Genomic DNA, 20,329 nt, shown 5'->3' on the forward strand with positions numbered 1-20,329 from the left:
TCTTTAGAAAAAAACAAAACAAAACAAAACAAAACAAGTTGGGCAGTGGTGACATGTGCACTATGCCCAGGCAAGGATTTGTAGTTTTCAGAAGTTTTCCTAGGGCACATTGTCCTTATATACATTAAAATTTGTTTTTGGGGTGGCACAGAGAGATGGCTGGGTGGTTAAGAGCACTGACTACTCTTCCAGAGGTCCTGAGTCCCAGCAACCACATGGTGTGGCTCACAACCATCTGTAATGGGATCTGATGCCCTCTTCTGGTGTGTCTGAAGAAAGCTTCAGACAGGGGTTTCTCTGTATAGCCCTGGCTGTCCTGGAACTCACTTTGTAGACCAGGCTGGCCTTAAACTCAGAAATCCACCTGCCTCTGCCTCCCAAGTGCTGGGATTAAAGGCATGTGCCACCACTGCCGGGCTATAAATAAATCTTAATTTTTTGGAAGGGGGGGGACAGGTATCTGTGGCGTGTCAAATTCTGGATCATGTACATACGTGCATGCTAACTAAGCACTGTAATGTTGAGCTGCCTAAACTCAGTACAGTTTAAACACAGGTGTATACAAGTTATTCTGGGAGATCTAAGCAGATGTCTAGAGAAGGTAGTATAAGTTTGCGTATGAAGCCAAATGTTCATACACATGGCGAGGATGCTGGTGAGGAAGAGCCACATCCTTTCACGCTGTCTTTACAATCCTCATCCTTCGCTCAAAGCACCCTTTCCACGTTCTTTAGCCTCCTCCCTACCAAACTCCAGCAGCTCTTTTGTTGTTGGCTGACCTCAAAGGTTTTCTGCTTTTAGGAGCAGGGAGGTACTCACAGAGAGATGGGTTCATGTATAAAGGACATGGCAAGTAGAGGGCCCTCAGTTAGAGGGTGACAGAAGTGATCCAGAATCACAGGGAGCCAGGGAAGAGCAGGTGCATCATAGATGGGCAGTATGTGAAAAAGTGGGTGGATATGAGGGCCATACGCAGAGGCAGAGAAGACAGCACATCCAGCCAAGAAAATGAAAAGACACATGCACTGTAGGGTGGGCACAGGTGATCGATCCCTCAGAACTTGGAAGTGTACCGGGCCATAGTCTGTCCCTTTACTGAGGTAAAGTGATGAATCTCCAATACCTTGCCCTAGTTTCCCTAGCTTCTCACTAGTTGCTGCGGAAGGAGCCCAAGTCCCCACACTCATTGGGGATAGCGTTCATGGGAGGTGTGTACTGTTACTAGATGTATACTGGTGTACTCACTGGTTAAGAGCATTGACTAATGAGATCACATCCTTCCTTTTTTTTCCCCTCGAGACAGAGACTGGATTTTCTGTGTCACCTTAGCTGTTCTGGACCTCATTTCATAGTCCAGGCTGGCCTCGAACTCAGAGCTCCGCCCGTGTCTGACTTCCTAGTGCTGGGATTCAAGGTGCGTGCCACCACCCTGCCATGCTCTCAGATGCCTGCGGCCTCGTTTTCTTTCTGGCTTCGCAATCTTAATTTTATAAGGTACCCTAGAGCTTTGCCTTTCTTGGGGTGCTTTGTTCTAACACCCAGGTCGACTCGGAAGCATTACCGTTTTATTTACAGGTAACTTTCCCTTTAAACTATTTACTCATCCACTTTCCCAGACTTCATCACTTTCCCGACAACACTTGCAGTTTCTAAGGGTACCACAGCTCCCATAATCCTTAGGTGCTCTGAGGAACTTCAAGTACCGAAATGCTCTAAAAGCTTACGTGCTACCGCGCTGATCCATGGGGCTTGTAGTAACATAGGACTTGAAAGGACACAACAACAAACAAACAAACAAACAAACTACGAATCCCAGGAATCCCTGCATCAGAGGAAGCTTTCGCTCAGTCTTTCTGCGCACCCTTTACACCACCTTCAGACTGCAATTCCCGCCATGCTTTGCACTGAGTTCCCTGAGGTAGAGAATGGGGTTGTTGATAAAGTCTTCTCTGGGAATTGTAGTTCTTAAGTCTGTGAGGCGAGTAGTAGGCGGAGTGACTCGGCGGCCATTAGCTGTGTGTAGTTGCTTGGTGCTAGGAGCTTAAGTGTAGCGGGAATTCTTACTCGGTGGAAATCAACCCTAGCCATGGGTTCCTGCCGGGGATAGTTCTAGAGCACGGAGCAGGAGGCGCTTTTCGGTTCCCCGCCTTGCCCGCTGGTAGGGCCTACTAGGCCGCCCGGACATCCCGGGTCTCAAGTAGGCCTAGTCTGCCAGCAAGGGCGTCCCAAAGGCGGGAGGCGCCATGTCTCTGGTTGCTTATGCCAGCAGCGACGATAGTGAGCCGGATGAGCCGGAGCCGGAGCCGGAGGAAGAGGATGTGGCGGCTCCTATGCCGGGGCCCACTTTAGGAGGCCTGTTCGCTTCTCTTCCTGCACCCAAAGGCCCGGCCTTGCTGCCCCCGCCCCCCCAGATGCTGGCCCCAGCCTTCCCCCCGCCGCTCCTGCTGCCCCCGCCCACCGGAGACCCCAGACTGCAGCCGCCTCCGCCGCTGCCCTTTGGCCTGGGCGGCTTCCCGCCACCTGCAGGAGTGAGCCCTGCTGAAGCTGCGGGAGTTGGAGAGGGGCTGGGGCTGCCATCGCCTCAAGGCCCCGGGCTCAGTCTGCCCCCAGCTGTGGGCGGTGTCGGACCCCCCTTGGGCCTTCCCAAGCCAAAGAAGAGAACCGAACCGGTTAGGATAGCGGCGCCGGAGCTGCAGAAGGGCGATGTGAGTATGGGGGGGCACCTCAAGTCCCATTGGGCTGGAGTTTAGGGGTAGGAGGGACTTGTAACCATAATGGAGCTCAGCATCCGTTGACTCCGAGCCGCTGGAATCCTCTTAGAAGGCGGTTAAATTCACCTGAACTTGTCTGCTTTGGGGAGTTAGGGTATTGGCCATGAGGCATTCTGGAACCTGGACTTCCTTGCAGAAAGGGATGCGCGGTATCCTTGGTACTGACAGGCTAAGGCGCATGCATGGAGACAGTTCTTTCCTTTTCAGCATCTTCATCTCAGTTGGGCTTCTCTTCCCATATTGAGGGCAGGTTAAAAGTGGCGCCTGAAGTGACAGCTGGTGGGACTAAAGTGCTTCTGTTGAACATCCAGGACCAGCCTTATCCTTTGCCCCATCTCTAAAATAAGAAGGCTGGAAGGAGGTAAAGGACATGAGTGGAGTTAGAGAAGAGATAGAATGTTTATTTATTTTGAGATGGTTCTAGTATTGTAGCCCAGGCTTTTCTTGAATCACTGTGTAGCCCAGCTTGGGCTTCAACTTATGATCCTCTTGTCTCAGAGTCCTAGTGCTGGATTAAAACGTATATTACACTATCCCTGGTATAAGAAATTGAGTATTACCTCTCCCTCACCCCCCACACACAATGGGAGTTGGATTGTAGCCTCCCTCACACATAGTAGGTAAATGCCCTTCCACTGAGCTTTCCATTGTTTATTTTGAGGAATGGTTTTTCTAGATTGTCTAGACTGACTTGAATTTTAGATTGTTCTGCTTCAGTCTCCCCTGTAGCTGGGATTACAACCTATAGAAGCAGGGCTTGGTAGTCCAGGCTGGCTTCAATTTCAGTAGCTAAGATTGTCCTTAAACTCCAGATCCTCCTCCATCTCCTTCATGCCTGCTGTATGCAGCTTACATTCATGTCTAGGGCTTTGTGCACGCTAGGCAAGCATTCTTATCAACTGGGCCATATCCTCAGCCCTAACATACTGTTTACAGATATGAAAATGGAATCCAGCATGTAGTCTTACAGGAGATTGACAACTGGATCTGTGTAAATCTGTTTCACCATCTAGATACTGTCCAGGCTAGGTGAGCATTAGAGTATAGTTTCTAAAAGAGGCAGCTAAGATTACAGTGTTTTCTTGTTTGTTTGTTTGATGGTCTCTATGTAGTCCTAGATGCCCCCCTATAACTTGCTCTGTAGACCTGGCCTTGAATTCAGAGAGATCCTCTTGCCCCTGCCTTTTGGGTTCTGGGATTAAAGACTTGTGCCATCATTCCTGACTTAGGTTGTTTTCAGCTGTCTAAGCAGGAAAAGACAAGGCCTCTTCCATGAGGACTTCCATGATAAAGGAGGCAGCCTGTGACAGTTCTTTGCTTTCTATCTTTTAGTAAATGAATTGGTCCACCCTGGGATCCTTTTGCTAACTCTGCTTTTCTTTAGTTTTTCCAAGCTACCAAGGGCCATCTTTATCTTTTGTAGGTAAAGTTCTTTAACTCAGTTCCCCCCCCCCCCCCCCGCCCCCCAGTAGCTGTCTTGGTCTTTTCATCATGCTCTGTTATTCTGGCCCACCCCTCCCTGCTTTGATTTTTTTGGAGACAGGGTCTTACTATGGAGCCCTAGCTGGCCTGGAATTTGGCCTCAAACTCCTCCTGCCTCTGCATTGTGAGTGCTGGATCAAAGATGTGAGCCACTATATCTGGTCTTGCTTTGTTTTTCTCTGTAGTTTAACCACCTTACTACATTACATTATATATTTAGCTTTTCTTCATTCTCTGGTCTAGAAACTCCATGAAGGCAGAAGTAGGACCCTACATTTTGTTGTTGTTGTTGTTTTTACTTCTCTTACTTTAAAAATTATAATTATGATAGAATTATATAATTTTTCCTTTCTTCTCTCCAAATCCTTTCATATATATCCCCTTTTTGCTTTCTTTCAAATTCATGTCCATTTTTAATTTATTGTTGTTAATATGCATGCATGTGTGTGTATATGTGTGTGTTTGTATATATGTGTATATGTATCTCTAAATATGTAACCTCAGCTTGTATGTGGTTCTGTGTATATGTTTTCAGGGATGATCCTTCAGTATCGAACAACCAGTTGGTCTGCTCTTCCCTGGGGAAGGCTGCTACTCCCACTCTAAGCATGGTTGCCTGTAGTTCTTTAGGTAGGGTTGAGACTATTGTCCTTGTTCAGCTCAAGTTTAGGCAGTCATGTGGATGAGAATTTATGGGTGTAGTTTCTTTTTTTTTTTTTTTTTTTTTGGTTTTTCGAGACAGGGTTTCTCTGTATAGTCCTGGCTGTCCTGGAATTCACTTTGTAGACCAGGCTGGCCTCGAACTCAGAAATCCACCTGCCTCTGCCTCCCGAGTGCTGGGATTAAAGGCGTGCGCCACCACGCCCGGCTTGGGTGTAGTTTCTGATGTTACTAGGAGACATGGTGTCAGAGCAAACTGCCCGATTATCTGCCTGCCTCCTTTAACGTCACCTCAGCCTTGGGTGCAGGAGTTGTTGACAGATCAGGGTTCAGGACTCTGCATTTTAATTAGTTGCTGTGGTTTTGTTTTGTTTAAAATGTTTATTTATTTATTTATTTAATGTATGTGAGTACACTGTAGCTGTCTTCAGACACACCAGAAAGTGGCATCAGATCTCATTACAGATGGTTGTGAGCCACCACGTGGTTGCTGGGATTTGAACTCAGGACCTTTGGAAGAGCAGTCAGTGCTCTTAACAACTGAGCCATCTCTCCAGCCCCCATATTCTTACCATTTATACAAAGTTTTCTGCTCTTGTAGGAGCATGTGGCTTAATTATGGAAAACAAAGCTTTTGATAGTTTTCTGTCACTCTTATCCAGCCCCGCTGTGGTATTCTATGGTGGTTCTCCATCTGTTGTGAAGAGAAAATTTCCCTGATGATGGGGAGCACTCTAAATTTTTTGTTTGTTTGTTTTGTTTTTTGTTTGTTTGTTTGTTTGTTTTTTGTTTTGGTTTTTCAAGACAGGGTTTCTCTATAGCCCTGGCTGTCCTGGAACTCACTTTGTAGACCAGGCTGGCCTCGAACTCAGAAATCCACCTGCCTCTGCCTCCCAAGTGCTGGGATTAAAGGCGTGCGCCACCACACTCGGCTTTAAATTTTTTTCTGAATGAGTAAACTCAAATGGATTCTTTCTGGAAGATCTCGAGATCCTAGAGTCTCCAGTCTGCTTGAAAACTTTCTTTCATATCACCTGTCCTTTATTCTCACCTAAGTTTGTCATTTCTTAGTCTAAGATTTTACAAAAGCCTTCTGTTTCCCCATTGAAACTAACCTTGGTCTTGATTTAACTGTGGCCAAAGAAAGCCCATCCATGAGTGGATCAGAAACACAGTCTGCCTACTGCTGCTTTCCTCTTCTCTCATTTTCCCCCAAGACTTAATTGTTTTATTATATTTGCTATATTTGGGAATGCTCCTCTCCTGAGTGACAGATGTGGAGAGGCTCATCTCTTGCACAGAGAGATTAGAACAACTTGCTGGGATATATTTCTAATCCCTGCTCTTGAGAGGCTGAGGCAGGCCTTGAGTTTGGGACTCCCTGAATTTATATAGCCAACAGGGCTACATAGCAAGACCTTGTCTCAAATATCCAAAAAAGAAAAAAAGATGTGGGGTGGAGGTTGTAGTTGTCAAAGTGGCAGAAAACAGAAGGATTTTTTATTTGACTCACTGAGGTTCTGAAGTGTGAAGAAATTGTAGTCTATTGAATGCCACTCCCTAGCTGTTTGTTTCCCTGTTGTGTTTTATTCACATTGGTAGATTTGTTCTTTGAACATAACTCTTAGGGAAAGGCAGACGAAGAATATTGAAGAATATTGAAGATTCTCAGGTGTGTCAAGTGTCTCTGTCTGTCTGTCTCCTTCTCTCTCTTTTGAATTTTTTAGATAGGGCTTCTCAATCCAGCACTCAAGCAGATTTCTGTGAGTTGGAGGCCAGCCTGGTCTACAGAGTGAGTTCCAGGACAGCCAGGGCTGCACAGAGAAACCCTGTCTCGAAAACAAAAACAAACAAACAAACCCAAGAAAGACAAGGTTTCTTAATCTTAGAGGTGGCCCTGCCTCTGCCTCCTGTGTGCTGGGGTTAAAGGCTGGAGCCATCAACTATTTGTATTTTATGTGGATGGGCACTCTGCTTGAGTGTCTGTACACCACATGCATGCAGTGTCCATGGAGGCCAGAAGAGGACGTATAAATCCCAGAACTGGTATAGAGCTGCTTGTTAGTTCGTGTGGGTACTGGATGTTGAACCTGGGTCCTCTGGAAGATCAGCCAGTGCTTTAATTGCTGAGCCATCTTTCCAGCCTGTGACCTGGTCCTTAAAGAGCTATGTCACTTCTGGTTCTAATAGCTCTGGTTCTGAGCACATGTATGTAGAGAGCCCTCTGTGCATGTCTGCAGAATGTTTTAGGATTTCTATTACTGTGCAGAGACACCAGGACTATAGCAACACTTTTTTTTGTTGTTGTCTTTCGAGACAGGGTTTTTTTTTTTTTTTTTTTCTTTTGGTTTTTCGAGACAGGGTTTCTCTGTGTAGCCCTGGCTGTCCTGGAACTCACTCTGTAGACCAGGCTGGCCTCGAACTCAGAAATCCGCCTGCCTCTGCCTCCCAAGTGCTGGGATTAAAGGTGTGTGCCACCACTGCCCGACCATATAGCAACTAAAAACATTTAATCAGGGTTGGCTTACAGTCCATTATTGTCATAGCAGCAAGCATGGTGGCATGTAGGCAGACCTGGTGCTAGAGGGCTAGCTGAGAATTCTACTTCTAGATCCATTGGCGGCAGGAAGAGGCTGAGGCATACTAGGTCAGGCTTAGCTTCTGGGACCTCACATCCCACCCCAGTGACACCCCTTCAACAAAGATGCTGCCTACTCCAGAAAGGCAAGCACAGTACTGCTCCCATGAGCCTATGGGGGCAGGTTCTTTCAAACCACAACACATGGGCAAGCTCACTGCCTTAAAGAAAGTTTTTGTTTTGTTTTTAGAATTTTAGTGCTTCTAAGCTTTGTTTCGGGGGGGAAAAAGGAAAAAGCCACCTACAGCATCTTGTTTGTTGTTTTTTTAGGATTTATTCATTTATTTTATTTATATGAGTACCCTGTAGCTATCTTCAGACACACCAGAAGAGGGCATCAGATCCTATTACAGATGGTTGTGAACCACTATGTGGTTGTTGGGATTTGAACTCAGGACTTTCATAAGAACAATCAGTGCTCTTAACTGCTGAGCCATCTTTCCAGCCCTGTTTGTTTGTTTTTAAGTTTCCTTTTATTCATAATCTCAGTAAACTGTAGTCTAGCCCTTGATTTGACATCGGCCGGGTTATCTGTTGTTCATGGGGAGAGGTGTCCAAAGTCAACTGAGACATCTTTCCTTTTCCTTGATGACCATCATTTCCTCCCTGTCCCCATCTTGTGTGTGTGAGTGTGTGTGAGTGTTTGAGACAGGGTTTAACTGTGTGTATGGCTCAGTTTCCAAATATTCTTTGCCTCAGCTTCCCTAGTGCTGGGATTATAGGCATGTGCCACAAGCCTGGCCTCCCTGGGCTTCACTTGGCTTCTGACTTAATTGAGAATGATCTGTGGAGTGGTTGATTATCTCTTTTCTTCTTTCTCCTTTATTGCTCTTTTGGTTTGTTTGTTTGTTTGTTTTGAGACAGGGTTTCTCTGTGTAGCCCTGGCTGTCCTGGAACTCACTCTGTAGACCAGGCTGGCCTCAAACTCAGAAATCTGCCTGCCTCTGCCTCCCAAGTGCTGGGATTAAAGGCGTGCGTCACCACTCCTGGCACCCCTGCTTTTCTTGTTCTTACTGAAACTTTACAGAAGTCATTGGTTGATTTTCCAGGCTTGTGGGATGAAGATATTGAAAAAGACAAACTTAGGATAGCAAGTCTCATGTTAGAATTTTCAGTCTATTCTGACACAAAAAGAAGTTTAGGGTTGATTCCTTGTGGAAATTGGCCACACACACCTTTAATTCTCAGCACTCAGGATGCAAGAGCAGGTGGAGCTCTGTTTCTGGCTAGATTGATCTTCATAGTGAGACACTATTTCAGACAACATAGACTGATCTTCATAGTGAGACATTATTTCAGACAACAGATTCAGGGGTGGGCCCTGTAATGTTTGTGGGTCCCTTCTGAAGGTGCTGGCATAGCATTGAGCTCCTTTCTCTCCTCTTTAAAAAAGGTCTAACCTGGGCTGTCAGCAACTCTGTAGTGAAGGGTGACTTTAACTTCTGATCCTCCTGCCTTACCTCCCAAGTGCTAGGTTACTGGCATGCACATGCCTCCGTTGCTTTTAGTGCTAGGCTCTTAACTCTAGTTTACCTAGAAGGAAGTGGGTTTAGAGAACACTGACAAGTTTCCTCAAGCCATATAGTTTTTTTTTTGTTTTTTGTTTTTTGGTTTTTCGAGACAGGGTTTCTCTGTATAGCCCTGGCTGTCCTGGAACTCACTTTGTAGACCAGGCTGGCCTCGAACTCAGAAATCCGCCTGCCTCTGCCTCCCGAGTGCTGGGATTAAAGGCGTGAGCCACCACGCCCGGCAAGCCATATAGTTTTGAAGTGGAGGCAGAGGTTAGACTTGTGCTTAGCTCTGTTTTGATATTAATTGAAAAGATAAGGAGAAGACCCATGGGCAGGCACAAATCAGAAGGGAAGACAAACAAGAAGCAAAATAGAGAAAACAAAATCTTAACCATAGGGTAGATAAGAGACCCCAAAGAGTTAAAGAAGTTGATGAATCCACCTAATGAGATAATAGTATAATTCATTTGGAGTCTGGAGAGGTGGAGTGCCTGTTTTTAACCTTGATTTCCTACTTGGCTCCTGGCCCTGATAGCCAGTGATTGCTTTTTGGAGAGAGTCTCAGAACCAGAGCCTGAGAAGATAAGAGGAAGGCTGCCATGGGGAATGAGGACTGATAGATGCATAGATCCCGCTGGACTTGGCCTAATGGAACATGTCTGCTTCCGCTCTTGCTCAGCAGTCTCTGGGTGTGCATATTGTCACTCTTGGCAGCTAGAGAGGACAGTGGTGGCCACTGAGGTTTAGGGTTTTGTAAGGCTAAGAAGTATAACAATACCATCCCCGTCCCAGTTTTACTCAGTAGTCCAGGCTGAGAGAGACAACAGTGCTATGTGACATTATTCCTCGGGAGTTGTGAACAAATGTCTCCTTACCTCAAATAGGGGACCTACAACAGACCAAAAATACTACCAAAACCCACCTTGGTAAATCATGGAGTTTATTGGGGTTGTAAGTATTCACAACTGGGGACTGTTCTTTCAGAGGACCCAGGTTCTATTCCCAATACCCACATGGCAGCTCATAACTGTCTGTAGCTCCAGATCCAGGGGTCTGACATCCTCGCACAGATATGATATACACAGGCAAAATTACAGTGCACATAAAATAAATAAATAAATGAATATATAAATAAAAAGTATTCACAGCTCAGTTCACAACCAGAGTACCATTGGTGGCTGCCACAAAACTTCTGCAGGATGTGTAGACAGCTCTATAGGTTAGAGAGGATATCTTTGCTGCTAGCTGTGCTGTCTGTACTGCTTATATAACCTTGGGAAGGGAGAAAGTCTTGGTATATACCTGATATATTTTAGGGACTTCCTAAAACTTTTTTTTTTTTTTTTTTTGGTTTTTCAAGACAGGGTTTCTCTGTGTAGTTCTGGCTGTCCTGGAACTCACTTTGTAGACCAGGCTGGCCTCGAACTCAGAAATCCGCCTGCCTCTGCCTCCCGAGTGCTGGGACTAAAGGCGTGCGCCACCACGCCCGGCAAACTTTTTTTTTTTTTAATTTTTTTTTTAAAGATTTATTTATTTTTATTATATGTAAGTACACTGTAGCTGTCTTCAGACACTCCAGAAGAGGGAGTCAGATACCCATTACGGATGGTTGTGAGCCACCATTTGGTTGCTGGGATTTGAACTTTTGGACCTTCGGAAGAGCAGTCGAGTGCTCTTACCCACTGAGCCATCTCACCAGCCCCCCTAAAACTTTTGAGTTCTACTTTCTGAAAAAAAAAATTTTTTTTTTTGATGTTATTGTTTTCAAGACAGGGTTTCACTGTGTAGCCCTGGTTTTGAACTTACTCAGTAGACCAGGCAGGCCTCCAACTCAGAGATCCATCTGCCTGCTTCTGCCTCCTAAGTGCTGGGATTAAAGGCCTCCAGTACCAGGAAAGTTTTATGTATATGTATATGTGTATATATAAAACTTATGTGTGTCTGAGTGTGGTGTGGGTTTGAGCCCTTGTGTAGAGGTCAGAAGAGGACATCAGATTCTCCAGGAACTGGGGTTATAGGCAGTTGTGAGTCACCACTGTGCCCTTCCTTCCTTCCTTCCTTCCTTCCTTCCTTCCTTTCTTCCTTCTAAATCTAGGTTGTAGATATTAAACTCAGATCCTCATGCTTGTGTGGTAAGCACTTTATCTATAAAGTTACCTCAGATCTTCTTATTGTTGTTGTTTGTTTGTTTTTTAAGATTTATTTCTTACCAGTGTTCTACCTGCATGTATGCCTGAAGGCCAGAAGAGGGCACCAGATCTCATTACAGATGGTTGTGAGCCTCCATGTGGTTGCTGGGATTTGAACTCAGGACCTCTGGAAGAGCAGTCAGTGCTCTTAACAACTGAGCCATCTCTCCAGCCCCCATATTCTTACCGTTTATACAAAGTTTTCTGCTCTTGTAGGAGCATGTGGCTTAATTATGGAAAACAAAGCTTTTGATAGTTTTCTGTCACTCTTATCTGAGTGATAGAAAAAGTGACACAAGGATCAGATTAGCATATCTTAGTTTTTTGAGGGGAAAGTGGGAACAGTGTAGGCATACATTTTGTACAACCTACTTTAATAAGTGTTTAACCTTTCCTCTTGCCCACCACTCACCAGAGGCAGTGGAAGATAAAAGTTAATAGGCTCTGGGGGCCGGCCGTGGTGGCGCACGCCTTTAATCCCAGCACTTGGGATGCAGAGGCAGGTGGATTTCTGAGTTCGAGGCCAGCCTGGTCTACAAAGTGAGTTCCAGGACAGCCAGGGCTACACAGAGAAACCCTGTCTTTAAAAAACAAACAAACAAACAAACAAACAAACAAAAAACCCAAAAAAAGGCTATGGAGGAAGTGGACATTTAGCAAAGCTGCCACAGGAACCCCAGCTACAATGCAGTTTTAAGATTGTTACATGAGCCAGGCAGTTACATGGCCCATAATCTAGCATTTGGGAGGCAGAGGCAGGCAGATTTTTGAGTTCGAGGCCAGCCTGGTCTACAGAGTGAGTTCCAGGACAGTTAGGGCTACACAGAGAAAGAAACTCTGTCTCAAAAAACAAACAAACAAACAAACAAAAGATTGTTGCATGAAGGCCTGGAGTGGTGGTGCAGATATACCTGTAATCCCAGTACTTTGGTGGTGGACGAAGGAGGACTGGGAGTTGCTAAAGGACACCTTCCCTGGCTGTATACTAAGTTTAAGGCCGGATGGTGGTAGGCTTTAAGGCCAGCCTAGATGACATGAGATTCTGTCTCAAAATAGAAAAGAAAAAAAAATATAAATGAAATTTGGCTTGAGATTAGAATAGAATTTTCAGGGTTTTTTTTTTTTTTTAAGATTTATTTATTGTTATTTGTAAGTATACAGTAGCTGTCTTTAGACACACCAGAAGAGGGTATCAGATCAGATTACAGATGGTTGTGAGCCACCATGTGGTTGCTGGGAATTGAACTCAGGACCTCTGGAAGAGCAGTCAGTGCTCTTAACTACTGAGTCATCGCTCTAGCCCCACAACAAATGCTCTTTTTATTTTTGGTGTTTTGTTTTGTTTTGTTTTGTTTTGTTTTTTCGAGACAGGGTTTCTCTGTATAGCCCTGGCCTGGAACTCACTTTGTAGACCAGGCTGGCCTCGAACTCAGAAATCCGCCTGACTCTGCCTCCCAAGTGCTGGGATTAAAGGCGTGTGCCACCACTGCCCGGCTCAACAGATGCTCTTAACTGTGGAGCCTTCTCTAGGTCTTGAGAATTTCAGAAATATCTCTAATCATACGTCTTCCATTTTATATTACATAATATGTGAAGCTGTATTCATGGCATCCTACCCCCACCCCTTTCTTTGATGCAGGGTCTCATGAAGCCCCCAGCAGGCCTCAGAATTACTGTGTAGCCTAGGATGACCTTGAATTTATGATTTTCCTGTCTCTCTACCTCCTGAGTGCTGAGATTATTAACCTGCGTGTACCACCATGCAAGGTTTTAAAATTCAAGGCTGAGATTTAGGTCCTAGTGCCCAAGGTACTCCAGCAACCAAGCTGCAACCCCAAACCTAGTACTGATGCTTATAAAGTCAAAGTATGGATCAACCCTGAAGAAGATTGCGATGCCTACATTCTCAGAAGGTTGTGTAGGGTGGCTCTTACTTTTAATCCCAAAAGAGGCAGAGGCAAACAGATCTCTGTGGATGAGTTTTGAGGTCAGCCTGGTCTACAGAGTGAATTCCAGGTCAGCCAGGCCTACAGAGAGAAACCCTGTCTCAAACAACAACAACAACAGTAACCCCCCTAAAAGATACGTTTCTTCATGGCTTATTATAAAGTATTTTAATGAATGCTTTTTGTATACCTGTATACTTGGGAGGCCACATAAAAATTTCCCCAGCCAAAAGGGAGAAAGATGTTTAAGAAGCCCGGCTGTATTCTAATGAACTTACACCCATCAAACCCAGGTTCTCTAGTGCTAGGTGAGTGCTTTGCTACTGAGCTACAGCACCAACAGCACTAAATTTTCTTTTTTCTTTGGGTTGTTGGGATAATTTCTTTCTGTACTTTTGTTTTTCTTTAGTCTGTGGTCAGGTTCCTAGGTACCTAGGAGTTTTGAGTGGCACCGTAGCTTCTCTGCATAGTGTACAGTGGAGTCCCGTGTTTCCAGCTACTCCTGGGGTCAGATTGGTGAGGTTTGTGAAAGGGCCAGGAAGTGTATCTATATTCTGTAGTCATCTTTGTGGCTGTCACTGAGCCTTCTCCTGCCACCCTGTGAGATCTAGTGTGCTCCTCAGGCCTGGTTCTACCTGTTAAGCCATCTCACCAGCATTCCATCTTATTATTTATAACAAGGTGCCTCACAGAACCCGATACTGCTAAGCTGGGTTAGTTTACAAGCTCCCAGGATTTGCCTGTCTCTTCCCTACCATATTGGGGTTACAAGGTTACAAGCACAAGTAGCTGTGCCTGGGTTTGTGTGTGGTACTGGAGTTAGGAACTCTTTCACAGCAAACACTCTCACCCACTGGCATCTGCTCAGCCCCTCAGCATTTCATTTATTTATTTATTTATTTATTTATTTGCTTGCTTGATGTGTTGTGTCTGGGAGTTTGCCATAGTGGTCTATGTCACAGGATAATTTATAAAGGGCTCTCAATAGAAGCTCAGAGAAGAAGGATTGTGAGGAGTTAGACCAGAATTAGTGGCATATTTGACCTGGTGAGTCAGTAGAGATGATTGTGTTTGTGTTTATATAATAGACATCAGTTGGGAGTAGTTCACACCTTTAATCCCAGCATTCAGAGGCAGATGTAACAGATCTTTGTGAGTTTGAGGCTAGCCTGGTCTACATAGAGAGTACCAGGACAGCCAGGGGTAGGTACATAGAGAGATCCTCTTTAAATAAATACACAAAACCAAAAAAAAAAAAAAAAAAAAAAAACCCAAAAAGTTAGGTTGTCTCTACTATATTGAGAACAGTCTTTTTTTTTTTTTTTTTTGGTTTTTCGAAACAGGGTTTCTCTGTGTAGCCCTGGCTGTCCTGGAACTCACTTTGTAGACCAGGCTGGCCTCGAACTCAGAAATCCGCCTGCCTTTGCCTCCCGAGTGCTGGGATTAAAGGCGTGCGCCACCACGCCCGGCTCGAGAACAGTCTTTACATTTAAAGAGAAATTGAGTTTTCTTCTCACTGCTGATCTGGTCTTCATTTCTATTAGTAGAAGGACAGTTTGTTTCCACTGTGACTGTGACCCCTGTGTTTCACAGGATCTAAGAAAAGAGGACATACTTTACAAGGCATATAATCCCAGCCCTGGAAAGCTGAAGCAGGATTGCTGAGGGCTCAATGCTAGCTTGTGCTGCAGAGTGAAACATTGTCTCCAAAAAACAAACAAAAAATGAAAACCCACAAACAAAAAGACATGGTGGTCTTGAGTTACCTCAGAGTCGCTCATAGATCTGTTGTGGCAGATGCTTTGGTTTAGCTGCCCAGGACCAGGATAACACAGGGAACAAGGTGCTGGGGTTTCTTGAGCTCTCAGGATCAGAATGCAAGAGTGTGTGTGTGTGTGTGTGTGTGTGTGTGTGTGTGTGTGTGATGGTGGTGGGAGTGGTGGGGGTATAGGAAGGAGTGGGGATTGAAGAGAGAAAGAGTTACACATGCTCAGATGGTGATGTTTATGCCTTTTTCTTGGTTGAGTGTTTCTTGTGGTGTGGGAGAAAGAATGATAACCCTGAGCTCTGCTAGGAACCTTGGTTCATATGCATTTTCTTGGACAGTAGCCCTGTCTCAGCGTCACTGTGACAGGGGTAATAGTATTCTAGCTAGCATTGGGTAGGGTGAGTAGCTGCATTTCCCACTCAGTAAATGACATGGCTGCCACAAAAACCTGTGTTCTGATTTGTTGTCCCAGTGTGACTTTAGTGTGGTCCTCAGGCCCCTGTCTAAACTGAAATGGGTATGTTTTCTTCAATACACAGCTTTTGACTCTGGGGGGAGATCCCCAGTAGATTGATAATTAGGGCCATGCGCACACTGATGATGTGCTTTCCCCACACCCTGAAGTTTTCGTTTTATTAGAAGTCTCTGTAACCAGATGTGGAGGTGTGCCTCAGTAAAATCCCAGTATTCAGAAGGCAGGAGCCAGGAGCATTACAAGTTCAAGGCCAGCCAAGGTTACCTCACACAAATTCCATACACAATAGTACTGTACTCATAATGGCTATGCTCACTGAGGGAAGCTTGAACTACATCTGATTTTTCTATTATTATTATTTAATTTCACAGTTATTTGGGCATTTGTCAGGCTCGTTGGCATCCAAGTTCTTTGTGAGCAGATCACACAGAAGACCTTCAGGCACATTAGAGTAAATGGCCCAGGTTGTATTTCTAAAAATTAGTGTCTAATACTCTTGATGCCTAGGCCTTGAAAAAACAATACAGGGTCAGGTTGGCCTCAAACTCTTAAAGAATTTCCTCCCTTGGCCTCCTGGGTGCTGGGATTAAAGGTCACCAAAAGCTCAATCACCTTTACTTTACAAATGCCTAGACCAAGACCATGGAAAGGTGGATTTGAGAAGTCATTTTTTGTTAATGGTGGCAGTCCTTTTTTTTTTTTCTCCAAAGATTTATTTATTGTTATTTGTAAGTACACTGTAGCTGTCTTTAGACACACCAGAAGAGGGCATCAGATCTCATTACCGATGGTTGTGAGCCACCATGTGGTTGTGGGATTTGAACTCAGGAGCTTTGTAAGAGCAGTTAGTGCTCTTAACCGCTGAGCCATCTCGCCAGCCCCTCTGACCAATTCTTGTAGGAATGCTGGGGTTACAGATGTGCTCTATTGTATCTGGCTTCCCACGTGGTTCCAGGGGATTAATTTAGATTGTCAGGCTTGCATGCCAAGTGCTCTTACCTGCCGAGCCACCTCTATGGTTCTAAGAAGTACTTATTTAAAACAATTTTTAAACATTTTTTTCTTTTAATTATGTATGAGTATGGATATGTGTGCCTAAAAACAGTGTAAGCTCACAGAGGTCCACCTGCCTCTTGTGCTGTGATTGAAGGCAGCCACTGCATTTGGCAAATAGCTCAGGCATGTCTTTTCAATGTGGTCCAGTCCTGGTAAGTCCAAAGGCTAATATTAGTGGCCTCCTTTTTCAGTCAGGATCTCCGACCCATCATTTTCCTGTCTTCCCCAGCCAGGAAGGATGGTATTTGACACACAATAGATCAGACTTGGAGAGAGAATGGATTTCTCCAGCAATTTTGACCTTTAATGCCTCATAGAGAGGTAGTTAACCCACCACTTAATCCCACTGGAGCTTCCCGCTGTGTGGTCATGCAGGCAGTGTAAGTGGTTTAAAAGTGAAGCTGAGATTGGGTGAGATTGTGGGCCAAATTCCATCATCTAGTGAATGCAGTTATAAGACTAGGTATAGCGTTGCTTTGTACCAAGGATCAAATGGAGGAAATAGTCTCATTTTAGCAGAAACTGAGGTGATCAAGGTGTATTCGTCCTCAGTAGCTGCTGCAGTGCCCAGGGACTGCACTAACTTGACTAGGTCTGGTCTGGCTGCAGTTCTGCAGAGGTGCTCACGGGCATAAAGGCAAGTACACTGTAGCTGTCTTCAAACACCCCAGAAGAGGGCATCAGATCTCATTACAGATGGTTGTGAGCCATCATGTGGTTGCTGGAATTTGAATTCAGGACCTTCGGAAGAGCAGTCAATGCTGTTAACCACTGAGCCGTCTCTCCAGCCCCTCAGTCTTTTATAAATGTTTGTTGAGTAGGTTTCGTCTACTGTGCTAAGACAATTATGCTTTACTCTGGTTCTTTTTCTCTTAGTCAGATTCTGAGGAAGATGAGCCTGCGAAGAAGAAAGTTGTCCTGCAGGTAAGCTTGATTGCTATTCTCTCTCTCTCTTTTTTTTTTTTTTTTTTTTTTTTTTTAGATAGGGTTTCTCTGTATAGCCCTGTCTGTCTGTCCTGGAACTCAGTCTGTAGACGAGGCTGGCCTTGAACTCAGAAATCCGACTATCTCTGCCTCCTAAGTGCTGGGATTAAAGGCGTGGGCCACCACTGCCCAACCTTTAATCTCTTTCTGTATTGTTTCTAGAAAGATAGGACTTAAAGGGCCCTAAGGTTTTCAATTGAGGGCAGCACGTTTGCAGGTATTTGAGGACTGTTGTTGGTCTAACTTTGGTTTCCAATGTAGCTGCTCTGACTCTAATTCACCCCTCTTTTTCTCATTCTTTCCTGGCATTAGCACAATGACATTGACCTTTCTGGAAGGACAGGCAATGGTAGGAGTAGAGACTGTCACTTAATTCAGTCCATTACATTTCAGGTAGAAGAATTGTTTAGGGAGAGTTATGTACATCGGTGAGATGATGATTGGGACCACTTGTGTTGTAAAGTTGCCTGCTTTTCCTGTTGTGTTTCTAATCTGGAAATAGATATGCAGACAGCACTTACTTGGTACTAGGTATCATTCATTTTAAATGCCTTACTGGTATCTAACGGATTCCTTCTTCACTGGAGGGACTAAATCCTAGGTTATGACCATAGTTTACAAGAGGAAACCGAGGAATATGCCCAAAGTCAGACAGCTAGTGTGGGTGGAGTACACCTGTGTCAGGTGTTCTGACTCCAAAGGTCAGGTCTGGTCCTGGGGAGTCCAAGTAGCTGTTGTACTTGGAGAGAAGCAGCTGCAAGCATGAACAGAAGTCTCAACTGGTCCGGCAGTGGTGGCACACGCCTTTAATCCCAGCACTTGGGAGGCAGAGGCAGGTGGATTTCTGAGTGAGAGGCCAGAGCCTGGTCTACAGAGTGAGAGGCCAGCCTGGTCTACAGAGTGAGTTCCAGGACAGCCAGGGATACACAGAGAAACCCTGTCTTGATAAAACCCCCCAAAACAACAACAACAACAAGAAAGAAGTTCTAAGGTGGCCGGAGCAGGGCTCCTGACCTCCCACCCCCAGCACCTCACTCTGGTCCTCCTCCAAATGAACACCTCTCCTCTGCTTGGCCTGCTTATCTCAGAAATCCTGTTTCACTCACTCTTTGTGGGAATTTCTTGGCTGAGAAGATACCCTGGTGCTCCAGGACAGTGACACAGTAATCATATTCCACTGTCCTTTTCCTATTGGTACCTCTCTATACTTAGGACAGACCAGCCCTTTTGCATACAGAAAGCAAAATCCTGCAATTCATATGAGTAAGAGCAGCTCTGCAGGGGTGGGGCCGATTAGTATAGAAACCGATAAGCTAAGTGCTTGCTTATGGCATTAGTCGATGTACCACACAGAGGGCTTTCCTTGGGTGGGTTGGCAGAAGGAGCTTTTAGCAACAGGTACAGATATCTCTTAAGCAGAATAATGTTCTTGAATAATTACCACTTCAAGGGAGGGAGAAGGTGAATATTTGGTTGTTTTTAAGATTTATTTTTATTTTGTGTATATGAGTGTGTATACATACACACACATATACATATACAATATATGTATACATATGTACATATATGTGTATATGTATATATGCATCATGTGTGCCTGATGGCTGCTGAGGTCAGAAAAAGGTATTGGATCCCCTGGAGCTGTAGTTACTGGAGGTTGTGGGCTGCACTATATGTGCTGGGAACTAAATCCTGATTGCTTGGAAGATGAATAGTGCTCTTGATCACTGAATAATTTCTCTCAACTCAAGACTTAGGTTTTTAAGAAGGGCTAATGTGAGATTGAGGGCATGCACTGTATTTACTGAAGACTCTCGGAGTTCAGGTAGGATCCGTGTCAGATAATCATGGATCGAGACTGGGCAGAGCCGAGCCAAGATGGCCTTTCATTGTGGAAAGAACATCTATATAAGTCCTGGACAAGGAGGGCCTGAGTGCGTGATGTAACAGAGCATCAAGGGCCTCAGGCCTCAGAGAAGTGCAGAACTATGATCTTGTTTGTCATATTGCTGCTGTATAACATGAAGTCTCACTTGTCTTTCTTCCCTCTCATTCCAAACTTGGGCTCACTAGGGATCCGGCGAGGGGACTGGTTTGTCTGCCTTGCTCCCCCAACCTAAAAACCTGACTGTGAAAGAGACTAACAGGTTGCTCCTGCCCCATGCCTTCTCCCGGAAACCCTCAGATATCTCCTCAGATGCTAAGCCCTCTAGATTGGCTTCTAAGACCAAGCCCGCCTCACTTGCTCCTGTTTTGGGTACCACAACCACCACTCCATCACCCTCTGCCATCAAGGCTGCTGCCAAGAGTGCTGCCCTGCAGGTGACCAAGCAGATAACACAGGAGGATGACGACAGTGACGAGGAAGTTGCTCCTGAGAACTTTTTCTCCCTCCCTGACAAGGCTGAGCCACCTGGAGTTGAGCCATACCCTTACCCTGTCCCCACTGTCCCTGAAGAGCTGCCTCCAGGCACAGAACCAGAACCAGCTTTCCAGGACGATGCAGCCAATGCCCCCCTTGAGTTTAAGATGGCGGCAGGGTCAAGTGGAGCTCCCTGGATGCCGAAGCCTGGGGATGACTACAGCTACAATCAGTTTTCCACATATGGCGATGCCAATGCTGCTGGTGCTTATTATCAGGTAGGTAAGGACAGAGTGGGCAGCCCAGGAATATTGGAACATGGTGCTGAAGGAGGGTTTGAACCAGTGATATGGCCTGTGGGTCACTTTGCTTTTCTTTTTCTTTCTTATTTTTAAAGATGTATTTATTGTTATATCTTAAGTACACTGTAGCTGTCTTCAGACACACCAGAGGAGGGCATCAGATCTCATTATGGATGGTTGTGAGC

The 20,329-nt window shown here is 45.2% G+C and overlaps 1 protein-coding gene across 1 annotated transcript in view; it reads left to right on the top strand.

Annotated features, from left to right (window-relative positions):
* The first annotated feature begins 1,912 nt into the window (after positions 1–1,912).
* Positions 1,913–20,329, top strand: part of Prcc (proline rich mitotic checkpoint control factor) — a 28,435-nt gene continuing 10,018 nt past the window's right edge. Inside the window, exons 1-3 of the mRNA XM_085835783.1 lie at positions 1,913–2,705; positions 17,373–17,420; positions 19,554–20,120. Of these exons, the coding sequence (XP_085691909.1) occupies positions 2,244–2,705; positions 17,373–17,420; positions 19,554–20,120 (1,077 nt within the window). The 5' untranslated portion in view covers positions 1,913–2,243. The remainder of the gene's footprint in view (positions 2,706–17,372; positions 17,421–19,553; positions 20,121–20,329) is intronic.

Source organism: Mus caroli, unplaced genomic scaffold (assembly GCF_978045245.1).
Source record: "Mus caroli unplaced genomic scaffold, Mus_caroli_1 scaffold_3, whole genome shotgun sequence".
Lineage (NCBI taxonomy): Eukaryota > Metazoa > Chordata > Mammalia > Rodentia > Muridae > Mus > Mus caroli.